Consider the following 16,283-nt stretch of genomic DNA (forward strand, 5'->3'; position numbering starts at 1 on the left):
GATTGAGAGGCTTCTGCTTTCTTCTCAAAGCCAGGGCGGACTTCTCACACCAGCCACCATGTGGAAACTTCCAGAAAACACCCATCCAGCAGCCTGCCTACTGAGTTCCAGAGGCTGTTCAAGGCATAATAAAGAACTAACTGTAGGAGATTAAACAACTGAGGGTTATTCAGCCATCTAACATCTCCTGGGCCTCTCCTGTCATCCTCTTCCCAGAGAAGGATGATACAACCCAGTTCTGCATCGATTACCGGAGATTAAACAATGCAACCAAGAGTGTCGCTTACCAAATGCCCAGGATTGATGATCTATTAGATAGGCTAGCCAGTGACCAATTTGTAACCATGATAGACTTGAGCAAGGGGTATTGGCAAATACTGTACCTCTAATGTGAGATTATCGGGAGAGCTTGGCCTTCATTACTCCATTTGGGCTTTTTGAGTTCCTTGGAATGCCCTTCCTAGTGAAAAATGTCCCCACTACTTGCCAGAGACTGGTAGATCAACTGTTAGAACAATGTCAGGACTTTTTTCCTGTGCCTTCTTGGATGACATTGCCATTTTTAGCACAATCCAGGAGGAACATCCTAAACATCTGGGCATAGTGCTAAAAGGGACCCGAACAAATTCGCACAACTCTACTCATCACTGCTTCTGTTTTGGTCACCCCTGACTATAAGCGCAGGTTCCTCTTGCAGACAGATCTGTTATGAATGGGTCACCGAGGAGAAAAAAACCAAAACAAGCTAAGCCACAGAAAACCAGAGAAGTTGGTAACTATGCAGATTGCAGATCCCTGATCTTACCACACAACTAGCAGTAGCTGTGGAGCGTGCCTACGATGTTCCTAGACGCCTCATCACGGCCAGAGGACTACATAAGCCTAAAGCAAGAAAAGGGAAAACTATCTGCCCCAGAGCAGACCCCAAAGGAATAGATAGCCCCCACACATGTATTGACGGTGAAACAAGATGAAGGCACAAACACAGGCAGGAAAATAGGCTGAGCAAATGATGGGGCCCAAACTAACTAGACAGGAAAGGAAAGGCAAGTCACTGTATGCAACCTCCAAAAAACCCTACAAAAATAATGTCCAACACTTCTGATAGCAAAATTAACCCTGAAGTCACTAGACTTCTCCCACTATATCAGCACTCTGGAATATTCTGAGACAGAGCAAAAAGAGACCGAACTAGTAAGGGATAAAAAGCCAATTGGCAAAATACTGATAAATAAGAGTGGAAATTCAGCTCAGCCCCCAGCCGGGGCTGGCAGACCACACAAAAAACTGAATAGACCAACAAAATCAAGTGTGAACAGCAGAAAAACTTAGCTTTAGATGACTGGAACAGAGCTGAAAACCAAGAGCTGACAAGCCAGAAGGAATCACCAGCAACTGAATAGGGCGTCGGCTGTCTTAAATCCAATCTGAGAATCCTGAGATCCAATCATCATCCTCATTCTCAGGTGGCAGATCTCCACCGATCAAACCAGCCACACCACCTCTCAAACCAGAGAATGAACTCACAACACAGATCCATCTACCTTCAGGATTGGGGCAGTTCTTATCCAGGTGAACACCGCTGGGGGGGAACATCCTGTTGCTTTTGCCAGTCGAAAACTACTAGATCGGAAAGTCGCCTATGCTACCATTGAAAAGGTTTGCCTTGCCATTGTATGGTCGCTAAAAAAATTGCAGCTATGATTGTATGGCACAGACTTTACAATCGTGACAGACCACAACCCCTTGACATGGTTGAACCGTGTATCGGGAAAATGGATGTTCGCTGGCTACAGCTTTTCCATCCAATACAAACAGGGATGCCAACACCAGAATACTGATGGACTATCCTGACAAGAAAAACCATAGACTTTGTCAGGTCAACCTACCACTACCACTGTGCAAGGAACTATCAACAGTTGAGCAATGTGGACTATAGTGAGGTGGCCAGAAGTCTGTTGAGACCTCAAGGCGTTCTCACTTATTAAAGGGGGGGAAGAGGTTGAGATTGTGTGATAAGGTGTGGGGTATTATTCTGTCTATGTTCATATTTTTATTGATTTTAGGAGCGTTGTCTTGTTGCTCTGTATCATTCTGTCCATGATCTGCGCTGCTGCGAGCGCTCAGCTGTGCAAGAATGAAGATATGATCCAGCTCACAGGATGCCAACTTGCTGGTAAAACATACATTTTCTGTATTCCAAAAGAATAAAAACAATGATGTATCACAAAGGATAGTAGTCTAACAGTGTCCATGGTAGAGGATAGTCGGGGGAACACAGGTGAAGAATTAATAGAACCAGACGTGTCTTTCATACCAAGTTTAAGAGCGTGTGTCATGCTTAAAATGTGTCTGGTTCTATTTATTCTTCCCCTGACTATCCTCTTCCATGGACATAGTTCCACTACTATCCTTTGTGATATATCATTGTTTTTAATCTATTGCAATAAAGAAAAATGATGTTTTACCAGCAAGTACATATCCTGTGAGCTGGATCATATCTTTAATATGTTGATTGCACATTGTACCAGACCAGCTAGTTTGTTGACCTGCAAAACCGAGGAGGGCAAACTAGGTCTACTGAGTAAATGCTCAAATAGTGAGAGTTAAACTCATCCTGCCTCTCCCCTGACCTGTGGATGATGACCTGAAACACAAATGTCGGTATAAAGAGGGATTTTCTTTTCTTCAGAGAAAAGAGAGGCCAGTAAGATAGATCCTTTGTTGGGATGCTGATGCTAAGCCCAGCACCCCAGAGGGACTTGGAGAAACACTAATTACTGTAGAAAATTCTGCTATAGGATCCAATATGAAGTACCTGGGGACGCACTGCCATATCAATCTCTAAGGCCTCTTTCACACTTCCGTTTTTGACCATCAGTCAAAATCCGCTAGGTTCTGAAAAAAACGGATCCGCCATTTTTTTTGGCGGATCCGTTTTTTCCCCATTGAGTTGCATTACTGGCGGATCTTGACGGATGGCCATCCGTTGGATCCGTTTTTTTGCGGATCCGCCAAACTTTTTGCGTCTGCCGACATGCCTGGACGGACATTGCAACTTTTTTTTGTTGTTGGATCCGCATTTTCCAGTGCGCATGCCCGGAGAAAGGAAGTCAGGGAGAAAATTAACCCTGAAATCCTTTCTGGCGGACGAAAAAAATTCTCTCTCTCCTGTGGCTTCCGTTCACATCAGTTAGGAACGGATCCGCTTTTCCGCCTTTTTGGCGGATTTTAACTGACACAAAAAACTGAAGTGTGAAAGAGGCCTAAGCGGACGATTGTGATTCTCATTCCCTGGGGCATTTATCCCATTACTGGACTCTATCTTTGTTTCTGGACTATTTTTTCCTCTGCATGGTAGGTTGTTTTTATGGACCTCTTGGTTTGCATGTTCTAAAGGTTCTTGGGACTTTTCATTCCTCTTTCTCATCTTTCACTCTATTGATTGTGTGATACCGGAGTAAGACCCCGTGGCACCCTGTATTCTCCATGCGGGTGGGGTGGTAAAGTGACCACATGCATTGAATTTGCATACATATGCCAACTACACTCATCTGGCTTTTCTCAATTCTTTTATTTCGAGATACCATATAAGACTAGTCTGCATGTGACAGCAGGAATTTCCAAAGTGTCCCAGCAGCTGTTTTACAACACGACAATGTCAGACCACATAATGCTTGAGCCACTCTGAGCACCTGTGTGGCTTAAATATGCCAGCACAGTCTGCAGCATCTATGAGCGAGCAGATCTGTCACATCATTGGTTGGCAATTACACAGAAAGCTGCCAGCAGCAGATCTTGATGATTTGTCCAAGTGCATTCATTGTGGCAGAACATTCCTCAGACAACCATGAATGACCTCACTGATAGCAGGGGAAGCTATTAGCGTGGCTCATACTCCAGTCTGAATAAGTCAAGATGTTTTGAAAATTTTTGTTTCCATATTTTCACCGTTTGCAGATCTGTAACATGTCTCCATCCTATAAGTTCCATAATTCTATAACTTTTCCTTCTTGCTGTTGCATTTTCAATGTTAGGGAGAGTATTTAGGGCTGAATTCACCAAACACTTTGTCTAGGCTTAACATATTACAAATACAGATAATTCCTGTATACGGTAAATGCAATTATGTTCATAGAGTATCTGTGTGTGGGAATTGTAAATCAGTTGGATTTGCTAATTTTTCATCCACATGTTGAAGGAGAACTTGAGAGATTTAACAGAGACAATATTAGTAATCACTAAGACTATCGATTTTAATTGTTTATTTTTTTTGGTCTTTTCAAGAAATGCTCTTTAATATTTTTCACATTTGAAAATCGAAGTGAGCAAGCGTGAAAGTAATACAATGCATGGCTCATTATATATTCAACAGAAAAAAAATGTAATGCGAGTTAGCGAGAGCACTGAGCAGGTACCGCTAAGTTGGATGCAACAGCATTTTCCCTGATTGTCATTATAGAACTGCCTGGGATCAACAAATATTAGGCTGGGAGATGCCATGAAATAATAAAAGAAGCTGCCATTTGCTTGGTCACCATGCTGCAGCCAATCATTGTACTCAGTGGTCACACGGCTGTGACAGTGATTGGCTGCAGCAGTCATGTGTTGATTGATGTTATCGATGCATTACAGTTACCAGGTGATTAATGCTTTCATAATAATTGTCCCCCTTCACCTTTTTCGTTGATTCCAGACAACCCTTATTAAAACCTATCAGAGATATTGATATTCATGAACACATTGTCAGCAAGGACATCGAATTCTTCTCTTTCTTGAGCCTGGTACAACAGCACTCATAGGGTAACTTGTAATCCCACACATGTTTACACCAAAAAAGAGTTTAAAAAATCCCTGTAGAAAAGAGAACAACGGTCAGTACATATTATAGTTACCTGTAGAACGTGACAATGATTAAGTTTTGTTTACATCTACATCGGAGACCCCGCGGAGAGCCGCCATCAAAGAGGCGGTCACATTTTATAGGAACAATGGCCCAGGGTAGAGAATATTTTTATGTAACTACTAGCTGAAGAGCCTGGGGTAGCCCGCGCATAGTAACTAACTGTGGCTAATGTGATGCAGTAACCTCTGTTACAGCTAGGGGGCGCTATGTGTGCGCTTCAGGATACGCTTGGAGGTATAATTATGATGGTGAATTAGAGACTGGCATTATTGTAAATGGCCGGTATGTGTCGCAGAGGTTCTCTGCGCTGTATGCCAAAATGATATGGTTATGCTGGGACTTATAGTTCCACAGGTATTTGTGTATTACTTATAAGGGTGGCTTATAGGGTTAGTCAGAGAGCTGGGCAGGAATTGACTAACCACACGTGTGGGGAAGGTGACTTGACGGACAGACTTGACTGGAAGTAGGAGGGAACGGTTGGTGCACTATGGACAGAGATTGACAAGGACAGCAGGGTGATAGCTGGGAAAGACAGACAAGAGACTGAAGCACTTAGAAATGACCACAAGATGGCAGGGGGAGTAGTTCAGGACTCAACAGCAGCTTAGGGCTTGAGAAACGCTTAGTCATGGGGGAGGGGAGATAGGAACCCAGGAGGGGAATTCCCGGTGAGAGAGGGGATAAATAGGACTGGTGGGGGTACCAGGCAGGCTAGTCCTGGGAGGTACTCGGCATAAGACGGAGAACAGCGAAGAGCTCGGTGAAGGGACTGACAGGAAAGAGACAGTCAGGGGGTCGCCCTGACCCGACGGACCACAGGACAGACGAGGCCCCGGGGATACCAATTGGACGACGACCTCGAGCAGGTGAAGCGCTGGCGGTAGATTGGTCTAGGACAGCCCCAGCGAAAGATCCGTGAGGGACGTTACTTCGACTGGAGAAAAGGTGCAGGTACCCAGGCCTGGAGATGGAGAACTGTAAAGAACTGCGGTGCATGGTTGTGGTCGTCAGGAGGACGACGAATAAAATCCGGAACTGTTACAACTGAACTCTGCCTCTGCCTTGTCCTTGCTTCGCCTGGTGCCTGTGTCGTCCGGACGTGGTAAGCAGTGGACCACCCCCCAATCCGGGCCCCTACCACACATGTACCACCCATCCTTGAGGGTGGTTACAACCATATAATGTGACTGAGGTCTGGTCACATGGACAGAGTGTACCTGAATAGCTCAGGGTGCAAGGTCCTGGAAGGTCTGTGTTGGAAGATCCTGGGAGTAGGATCGGATTCCTGGAGCACATGGTGAGACCTTGGACCTGTGGCCTGGGTGTTGGACAAGTGTCCTGAATAGCACCCGGACAGGCCACATGTTTGTGCGGAGCCTGTGACAGCCCCACACGGAGAAAGACGCTGTCCTGTTGAGGACCTTGGACTGACAAGGAGTCAGCCTGTGATGCAGGAGCTCCTGAGAGGTAACCCCGGATATGGGGAAATAACTTTGTGCATTGACAATTGTCTGTTCCTGAACTGTGAGATCACTCGGTGACTGGAGAGAGTCCAGCGTGTCTAGTGAATACTTTGTAAAGCCACATGTGATGAAGTAATGGACTATGTGTAAGCCGGGGATGTGCAACCTGGCTTACGGTGCAGTTTATGATGCTTAAATAAACCGTATGGACTGTTTTGTAAGAAAAACCTGTGCCTGACTACGTTAATCCGCTGCCAAGCGAGTGTTCCCCAACACACATAGTAGGCGCTACGCCACACTAGTTATAACAAATTATAATGATTACATTGCACATAAAAACATTTCACATCATATATTCAACACTACAGTTTTACAACACAAATTAACTAAATGATTACCCAAGTATTGATAGTATTTTATTTAACTCATTCAGGAGCCTTTTGATAACATTTTTGTTTTTTCCTTTCAATGCAAAGATTAACAGATTTTTTTGCATTTCCAACTCTTGAACAGGCCACGTAAAGTTGACCATGAGAAAAGCATGGAGATTGCAAATCGATCCCTACTAGTTTCAAGGACTGTCCCTGAGCCTTGTTAATGGACATTGCAAATGCTAGTCGAAGTGGAAACTGGAGACGTTTAAAATCAAAAGGCAAAATCAGATGGAATGAGTGGAATTCTTGGAATGAAAATGTCTTCTCCTTTGGCACATCCTGTTGCTGAGCCGTGTATCTAATCCTATACTGTGTGTTACTGTCTGCTGAGCTGTGTATCTAATCCTATCCTGTGTGATACTGACTGCTGAGCAGTGTATCTAATCCTATCCTGTGTATCTAATCCTATCCTGTGTGATACCGTCTGCTGAGCCATGTATCTAACCCTATCCTGTGTGATACTGACTGCTGAGCCGTGTATCTAATCCTATCCTGTGTGATACTGACTGCTGAGCAGTGTATCTAATCCTATCCTGTGTGATACCGTCTGCTGAGCCATGTACCTAATCCTAATCCTATCCTGCGTGATGCATGAAAAAAGAAGTAGAGGACGGCACTCACCATTCAAATATAGAAGATTTTGTTGCAGGATAAAAATCATTGGCACGGGAGCAATGTGCTGAGTACGGAATACGGCCGTTTTGCGCTTCTGCGCTTCAACGTGGACCCGTTGAAGTGCGAAACGGCCGTAGTCCATACTCAGCACATTGCTCCCCTGCCAATGATTTTTATCCTGCAACAAAGTCTTCTATATTTGAATGGTGAGTGCCATCCTCTATTTCTTTTCTTCATGCACACTGGATTTGTTTGCTTCATGGACAGAGCACCCATTCTGTGAGGGTTTATGGCATTAAACAAATGTGTGTGATTTTACCTAAATGCATAACGCAGAGGTAGTGGTGGTGCAGCTGTGCTGACCCTACTTTCATTCGTTGGATTCTATCCTGTCTGATACTGACTTCTCAGCCATGTATCTAATCCTATCCTGTGTGATACTGTCTGCTGAGCCATGCATCTAATCCTATCCTGTGTGATACTGTCTGCTGAGCCGTGTATCTAATCCTATCCTGTGTGATACTGTCTACTGAGCCATGCATCTAATCCTATCCTGCGTGTTACTGTCTGCTGAGCTGTATATCTAATCCTATCCTGTGTTATACAGTTCCTTAGCTATGTATCTAATCCTATCTTGTGTGATACTGACTGCTGAGCCGTGTATCTATTCCTATCCTGTGTGATACTGTCTGCTGAGCCATGTATCTAATCTTATCCTGTGTGATACTGTCTGCTGAGCTGTGTATCTAATCCTATCCTGTGTGATACTGTCTGCTGAACTGTGTATCTAATCCTATCCTATGTGATACTGTCTACCGAGCCGTGTATCTAATCCTATCCTGTGTGATTCTGTCTGCTGAGCCGTGTATCTAATCCTATCCTGTGTGATACAGTCTGCTGAGCTGTGTGTCTAATTCTATCCTGTGTGATACTGACTGCTGAGCTGTGTATCTAATCCTATACCCTGTGTGATACTGGGCTCCCCCTGCAGTCTGTGTCAGAGGGTGGTCTGTGTCTGCACGGTAATAAATTGTGTTATTTCCAGCTTTACAGAAGGATGATAACACCATAGAAATGAAAAGAATAATAGGCCTCAGTTACCACAACTGTCTACAAAGAAAACTTGCTCATAGCAACCAATTACAGTTCAGCTTTCATCTTTTAAACAGCTCTGGTGAAATGAAAGATGTTTAGTGATTGGTTGCTATGTGGAGTGGGCGTGGCTGATACACACATACATACACTCATTTATATATATATATATATATAGAATATAAATGAGCATAGCTTTAATCCCAAATAGCGGACCATTTAGGCCTCATGTACCTGTCAATGTCCTGCAAACAATCATCACCGCATTTTATTATAAATTAGTTTAGACCAAGCCCCTTTAATATATAGATATTAGATAGATAATAAATAGATAATAGATGATAGATAGATGATAGATAATAGATAGATAGATGATAGATAATAGATGATGGATAGATAGGATAGATAGATAATAAAAGATAGATAATAGATAGATACAGAGATAGACAGATTAGATCGATAATAGATAAAAATAAAAAATGGAAGGCAGCATACCAATTAGAATCATAGAAAAATTAATGGCTTAATAGACATTTTTTTCGGTTAAAAAAATGAGAACATTTCTCAAGAGCTGCACCAAGTGTGCTTATAGAGCTGGATCCTGGTTGTCCCTGTTTGGGACATCCCAGCTATACAGCTTAGACCCCTTTAACCTGTAAGCATTGAACATAGCCTATACGCCTGATGAAGGGTTTTCAGATGAAAAGTTAACATAATATTGTACTTACTGCAGTGTAACCAGTGGATGTGATATACTGATAAATCTTATTTTAAGCATTTCCCAGTACCTTTAGATGAGCAGATCCTTCACGCTGTCTACTATTGTTCTGCTGGAGCTCAGTACTAGCCTAGCACCCTTCTCATGCTAAGGCCGGGATCACACGCAGCGAGATACGGCCGAGTATCGCAGGTTAAAACCAAGCTCTGGCGCCGGCACTCCAGAGCGGAGCGTGCAGCCGCACAGCAATACATGGAGCTGCACTCTCCGCTCCGAAGTGCCGTCGCCAGAGCTTGGTTTTAACCTGCGAGACTCGGTCGTATCTCGCTGTAGTGTGACTCCGGCCTAACTCTACATAACTGGGTGTCCCACCTACCTGTTTGATTACAACAAGTGAAAAGAATAATCCAAGCTGAACAAAAATGCATTTTTTACACATCATGCAGAATATACTACCCACACAGCTCAGTATTCACATCCTTTGAAGGTACCCTATTGTTACTAAATTAATACTTACACATTCTCCCCAGTCATCCCCCCAGCTGTTTTTTATGATCCAATAAGGCAATTTAGTGCCTGCAGAAAGCAAAAGAAGAACAAATATAAATATATATATATATATATATATATATATAAAAAAAATTTAAAAAATCCAAGCGCAGCATGATGTAGGGACAGAGACCCTGATTCCAGCCATGTGTCACTTTACTAGCTGTTGTTTCATTACAATCAGTGTTTTATCAAATTTAGATTATCACTACAGGACTAAGTGTCTTGTGTCTCCCAGTCAACTGCTTTGTATAATCCCGACCCCACCACAGATTGGCAGCTTTGTGCCTATGCATAGTGTAAGCAAAAAGCAGCCAATCAGTGATGTGTGTGGGAGTGGAAAGCAGGGGCATTATACAAGGCTCAGCAAACTATAATTGTATCAAAATGACAGCAAACAGCCCAGTAAGGGATACATCACTGGAAGCAGGGTCTCTGAGGTACATCATGCTGCTCTCAGATTTTCTAGCAAAATCCTGCTGTCCTATCATATTCTTAACTGATTTGCATTGATTTTTTACTTTGTTCCTTGTTTTTTTAATGAAATCACATTTGCACTGCTGCTTTGTATAACACGCAGTAGTTGAACGATTTGCCCTGTATTTTAGAGAACAATCCTTGCTTGTTAACCCCTTCATGACCCAGCCTATTTTGACCTTAATGACCTGGCCATTTTTTGCAATTCTGACCAGTGTCCCTTTATGAGGTAATAACTCAGGAACGCTTCAACGGATCCTAGTGATTCTGAGATTGTTTTTTCGTGACATATTGGGCTTCATGTTAGTGGTAAATTTAGATCGATAATTTTTGCGTTTATTTGTGAAAAAATCAGAAATTTGGCAAAAATTTTGAAAATTTCGCAATTTTAAAATTTTGAATTTTTATTCTGTTAAACTAGAGAGTTATGTGACACAAAATAGTTACTAAATAACATTTCCCACATGTCTACTTTACATCAGCACAATTTTGGAAGCAAAATATTTTTTTGTTAGGAAGTTATAAGGGTTAAAAGTTGACCAGTGATTTCTCATTTTTACAACAAAATTTACAAAACCATTTTTTTTAGGGACCACCTCACATACATTCGAAGTCACTTTGAGGGGTCTATATGACAGAAAATACCCAAAAGTGACACCATTCTAAAAACTGCACCCCACAAGCTACTCAAAACTACATTCAAGAAGATTATTAACCCTTTAGGTGTTTCACACGAACTAAAGCAACATGGAAGGAAAAAAAGGACATTTTAATTTTTCCAACAAAAATTTTCTTTCAGCATCAATTTTTTCATTTTCACATGGGCAACAGGATAAAATGGATACTAAAATTTGTTGGGCAATTTCCCCTGAGTACACCGATACCTCATATGTGGTCATAAACCACTGTTTGGGCGCACGGCAGGGCTCAGAAGGGAAGGAGCGCCATTTGACTTTTTGAATGGAAAATATGCTGGAATATTTTAGCGCTTGCCATGTCGCGTTTGGAGAGTCGCTGTGTGCCTAAACACTGGAGCTCCCCCACAAGTGACCCCATTTTGGAAACTAGACCCCCCAAGGAACTTATCTAGATGCATAGTGATCACTTTGAACCCCCAGGTGCTTCTCAAATTGATCCGTAAAAAAAAAAAAGGACTTTTTTTTTCACAAAAATTATCTTTTAGCCTCAGTTTTTTCATTTTCACATGGGCAACAGGATAAAATGGATCCTAAAATTTGTTGGGCAATTTCTCCTGAGTACACCGATACCTCATATGTGGTCATAAACCACTGTTTGGGTGCACGGCAGGGCCCGGAAGGGAAGGAGCGCCATTTGACTTTTTGAATGGAAAATTAGCTCCAATCGTTATCGGACACCATGTCGCGTTTGGAGAGCCCCTGTGTGTCTAAACATTGGAGCTCCCCCACAAGTGACACCATTTTGGAAACTAGACCTCTTAAGGAACTTATCTAGATGTGTAGTGAGCACTTTGAACCCCCAAGTGCATCACAAAAGTTTATAACATAGAGCAGTGAAAATAAAAAATCATTTTTTTTCCTCAAAAATGATTTTTTAGCACGCTATTTTTTATTTTCACAAGGGTAACAGGAGAAATTGGACCAAAAAAGTTGTTGTCCAGATTGTCCTGAGTATGCTGGTACCCCATATGTGGGGGGGGGCACTGTTTGGGTGCACGGCAGGGCGCAGAAGGGAATGAGCGCCATTTGACTTTTTGAAATGAAAATTAGCTCCAATCGTTAGCGGACACCATGTCGTGTTTGCAGAGCCCCTGTGTGCCTAAACTTTGGAGCTCCCCCACAAATGACCCCATTTTGGAAACTAGACCCCCTAAGGAACTTATCTAGATGCATAGTGAGCACTTTGAACCCCCAGGTGATTCACAGAAGTTTATAATGCAGAGCAGTGAAAATAAAAAATCTTTTTTTTTCCTAAAAAAAATTTTTTTTAGTTGCCAATTTTTTATTTTCACAAGGGTACTAGGATAAATTGGACCCCAAAAGTTGTTGTCCAGTTTGTCCGGAGTACGCTGGTACCCCATATGTGGGGGGGAACCACTGATTGGGCACACGTTGGGGCTCAGCAGGGAAGTAGTGACATTTTGAAATGCTGACTTTGATGGAATGGTCTGCGGGCGTCATGTTACATTTGCTGAGCCCCTGTGTGCCTAAACAGTAGAAACCCCCCACAAGTGACCCCATTTTGGAAACTAGACCCCCCAAGGAACTTATCTAGATGTGTGGTGAGCACCTTGAACCCCGAAGTGCTTCACAGAAGATTGTAACGCAGAGCCATGAAAATAAAAAATCTTTTTTTTTCCTCAAAAAATGAATTTTTAGCTCGCAATTTTTTATTTTCACAAGGGTAACAGGAGAAATTGGACCCCAAAAGTTGTTGTCCAGTTTGTCCTGAGTACGCTGATACCCCATATGTGGGGAGGGACCATTGTTTGGGACACGTCAGGGCTCGGAAGGGAAGTAGTGACGTTTTGGTATGCAGACTTTGATGGAATGGTCTGCGGGCATCATGTTACTTTTGCAGAGCCCTTGATGTACCTAAACTGTGGAAACCCCCCACAAGTGACCCCATTTTGGAAACTAGACCACCAAGGAACTTATCTAGATGTGTGGTGAGCAGCACTTTGAACCCCCAAGTGCTTCACAGAAGTTTATAACGCAGAACCGTGAAAATAAAAAATCTTTTCCTCAAAAAATGATTTTTTAGCCCGCAATTTTTTATTTTCACAAGGGTAACAGGAGAAATTGGACCCCAAAAGTTGTTGTCCAGTTTGTCCTGAGTACGCTGGTATCCCATATGTGGGGGGGAACCATTGTTTGGGCACACGTCAAGGCTCGGAATGGAAGTAGTGACGTTTTGAAATGCAGACTTTGATGGAATAGTCTGCGGTCGTCATTACGTTTGCAGAGCCCCTGATGTGCCTAAACAGTGGAAACCCCCCACAAGTGACCCCATTTTGGAAACTAGACCTTCCAAGGAACGTATGTAAGATGTGTTGTGAGCACTTTGAACCTCCAAGTGCTTCACAGAAGTTTATAATGCAGAGACGTGAAAATGAAAAAATCATTTTTTTCCACAAAAATAATTTTTTAGCCCCCAATTTTTTATTTTCCCAAGGGTAACACGAGAAATTAGTCCCCAAAAGTTGTTGTGCAATTTTTCCTGAGAACGCTGATACCTCATATGTTGGGGTAAACCACTGTTTGGGCACACGTCAGGGCTTGGAAGGGAGGGAGCACCGTTTGACTTTTTGAACGCAAAATTGGCTGGAATCAATGGTTGCACCATGTCGCGTTTGGCGACCCCCTGATATGCCTAAACAGTGGAAACCCCTCAATTCTAACTCCAACCCTAACCCCAACACACCCCTAACCACAGCCCTAACCCTAACACATCCCTAACCTCAAGCCTAACCCTAATTCCAACGCTAACCCTAATTCCAACCCTAACCCTAATTCTAACCCTAATTCCAACCCTAACCCTAATTCCAACCCTAACCTTAATTCAACCCTAACCCTCTTTCCAACCCTAACCCTCTTTCCAACCCTAACCCTCTTTCCAATCCTAACCCTAACCTCTTTCCAACCCTAACCCTCTTTCCAACCCTAACCCTAACCCTCTTTCCAACCCTAACCCTCTTTCCAACCCTAACCCTCTTTCCAACCCTAACCCTAACCCTCTTTCCAACCCTAACCCTCTTTCCAAAACTAACCTTAACCCTCTTTTTTTCAACCCTAACCCTAACCCTAATGGAAAAATAAAAATAAAAATATTTTCTTTATTTTATTAGTTCTGCCTACCTATGGGGGTGATAATCGGGGGGTTTATTTACTTTTTCTTTCATTTTGATCACTGTGAGAGTGATCAAAATGAAAGAATGGAATCTGCAGCCGGCAGATTCGGGCGGGCGCACTGCGCATGCGCCCGCCATTTTCTAAGATGGCGGCGCCCATGAACCGGACCCGCCGGACACCGGGAGCGACAGGGGGACTTAGAAGGTGCCGGGGGAGGTGAGAAGGGGTGAGGAGGTTATCGGAATCTGGCGGGGAGCAGAGGGAATGGGAGGGGGGCAGATGATGACAGCGGCGGCAGATCGCCGCTGTCATTCAGTTGCGGGGGGGCGATCGCCGGAGGGGGGGGTGGAATCGGTGTCTCCAGCCATGTCCGATGCTACAGCAGCATCGGCCATGGCTGGATTGTAATATTTCATCATTTTTCATTGATGAAATATTACTATCGCTCTGATTGGCTGTTTCACTTTTAACAGCCAATCAGAGCGATCGTAGCCACGTGGGGGCGAAGCCACGCCCACTGTGGCGAAGAACAAAGCCCCCTGTATCTGCGGGTCGGGTGACCTTTCAGTGACCTAGGTCACCCGACCCGCAGGGGGGCTTTAAAGTCATGACGCCACATAGGCGTCATGGGTCGTTCTGGCATGACTTTTCATGACGCCTACGTGGCGTCAAAGGTCGTGAAGGGGTTAAAGTCTGTACTTTACAATATCATGGCCTCAATTCATCATTTGCGTTTTTTTTTTTTTTTTTATAAATTCACTTACTTTTTTTTTTTTTTGGCCTGGTGGTATTAGTTGCCATTTTTAAGCTAAATTCATTAAAACGTTGCACGTGATTCATGAATTTGGCTCCAAATCAAAAATCGACTTTTTTCCTCTCTAAGGGTGTGTGCACACGTTGCGGAACCTCCTGCGGATCCGCAGCGGATTTGGCCCTGCGGATCCGCAGCAGATTCTGGTGAGGCGTACAATACCATTATATCCAATGAAAAACAAAAACCGCTGTGCACATGCTGCAGATTTTTCCGCGCAGATTCTTTGTGCGGATCTGCAGCGTTTTTTACACCTGCTCCATTATAGGAATCCGCACAAAATCCGCAGGAAATCCGCAGGAAATCTGCACTAAATCTGCAGGTAAAACGCAGGTCATTTTACCTGCGGATTTAGCCAAATCCTCGCGGGAAAAACCGCAGCAGAATCCACAACGTGTGCACACAGCCCAACTGTTTTTGAGACTTTTGGTGCAAAAATCACAACAAAAACTAGTATGAAAAAACCCACTGTGTGAACTCACCCTAGCAAAATACAAATATACACATCAGTGATCCGGTAATCAATGTAAAGTATGTTATGTGCTCCTCATTTTAGGAATAAGCAAAGAATTGGGATTTATCTTTACCTCTGGAGAATCCCGTTAGTAAAACTGCATGGTTTAATTTTTTCCGATTGCAGGATTGACGTCGAATTACTCCTCCATTGTAACACTGTATTAATATAAAAAAAAAAGTCAATAATGAATCAGTACTGTAGATTACATGATATGCTTCACTGCTCGGGAAAAAAACTGTGAACAGGGGCATAATTATTCTTATGGGGCTCCTTAAGTTATGTAGGAGGGGTCTTTAAGGTCTGTACAAAATGTAGAGTGTAGGATGCGCAGCATTGCTTGCATTGTAGTCTTTAAGAGTTAGTTGGGCCTCATTCTCACGCCCATGTTTCCAGTACATGTGGTAGCTGTTTTGTTCAATGCATATTTTACCTTCAGAACAATAGCATTCATGGCCACAGCAATTGTTCCTTGGTTCCCGACATAAGAGGCCATTACTGAAAGAAAGAAAACAAAAACAAATCAATGTGTAATTCTAAAATGTTTTCATGAATGTAGTCATTTTTTTCTCCCCTATTGGTTTAAACGGTATCTGTCAACAGCCAGTAAGTGACATATCGCTGGAATCAGGGTCTCTGTTCCTACATCATGCAGTTTTCACACGAGGTAGCAAAAGTCTGCTAAGAGTTTTTTCTTCTTGTGCATAGCTATGAAATATCACAACATTTTTGCACAACTTCAAGTTATGAAAAAACCGAGCAACTTTTTATATTTTCATTCAAGTTGTGTCCAGTTCTGCCAAAGTGAGCAGAACAGGGCGTGATGAAGTCCATCCATCGAATTCATCATATTTTGCCCTACAAAGGTTAC

At 43.0% G+C, this 16,283-nt stretch overlaps 1 protein-coding gene across 1 annotated transcript in view; it reads right to left on the reverse strand.

Annotated features, from left to right (window-relative positions):
- Window positions 1-4,250: 4,250 nt before the first annotated feature.
- The window catches only part of LOC141076043 (cathepsin W-like), a 42,682-nt gene continuing 30,649 nt past the window's right edge, over window positions 4,251-16,283 (reverse strand). The window contains exons 8-11 of the mRNA XM_073563304.1: window positions 15,846-15,910; window positions 15,486-15,570; window positions 9,749-9,807; window positions 4,251-4,854 (exon numbers count right to left, since the gene is read on the reverse strand). Coding sequence (XP_073419405.1) covers window positions 4,747-4,854; window positions 9,749-9,807; window positions 15,486-15,570; window positions 15,846-15,910 — 317 coding nt within the window. The 3' untranslated portion in view covers window positions 4,251-4,746. The remainder of the gene's footprint in view (window positions 4,855-9,748; window positions 9,808-15,485; window positions 15,571-15,845; window positions 15,911-16,283) is intronic.

The sequence above is a fragment of the Dendrobates tinctorius genome, unplaced genomic scaffold (genome assembly GCF_039654945.1).
Source record: "Dendrobates tinctorius isolate UK_male_01 unplaced genomic scaffold, ASM3965494v1 ptg000384l, whole genome shotgun sequence".
NCBI lineage: Eukaryota > Metazoa > Chordata > Amphibia > Anura > Dendrobatidae > Dendrobates > Dendrobates tinctorius.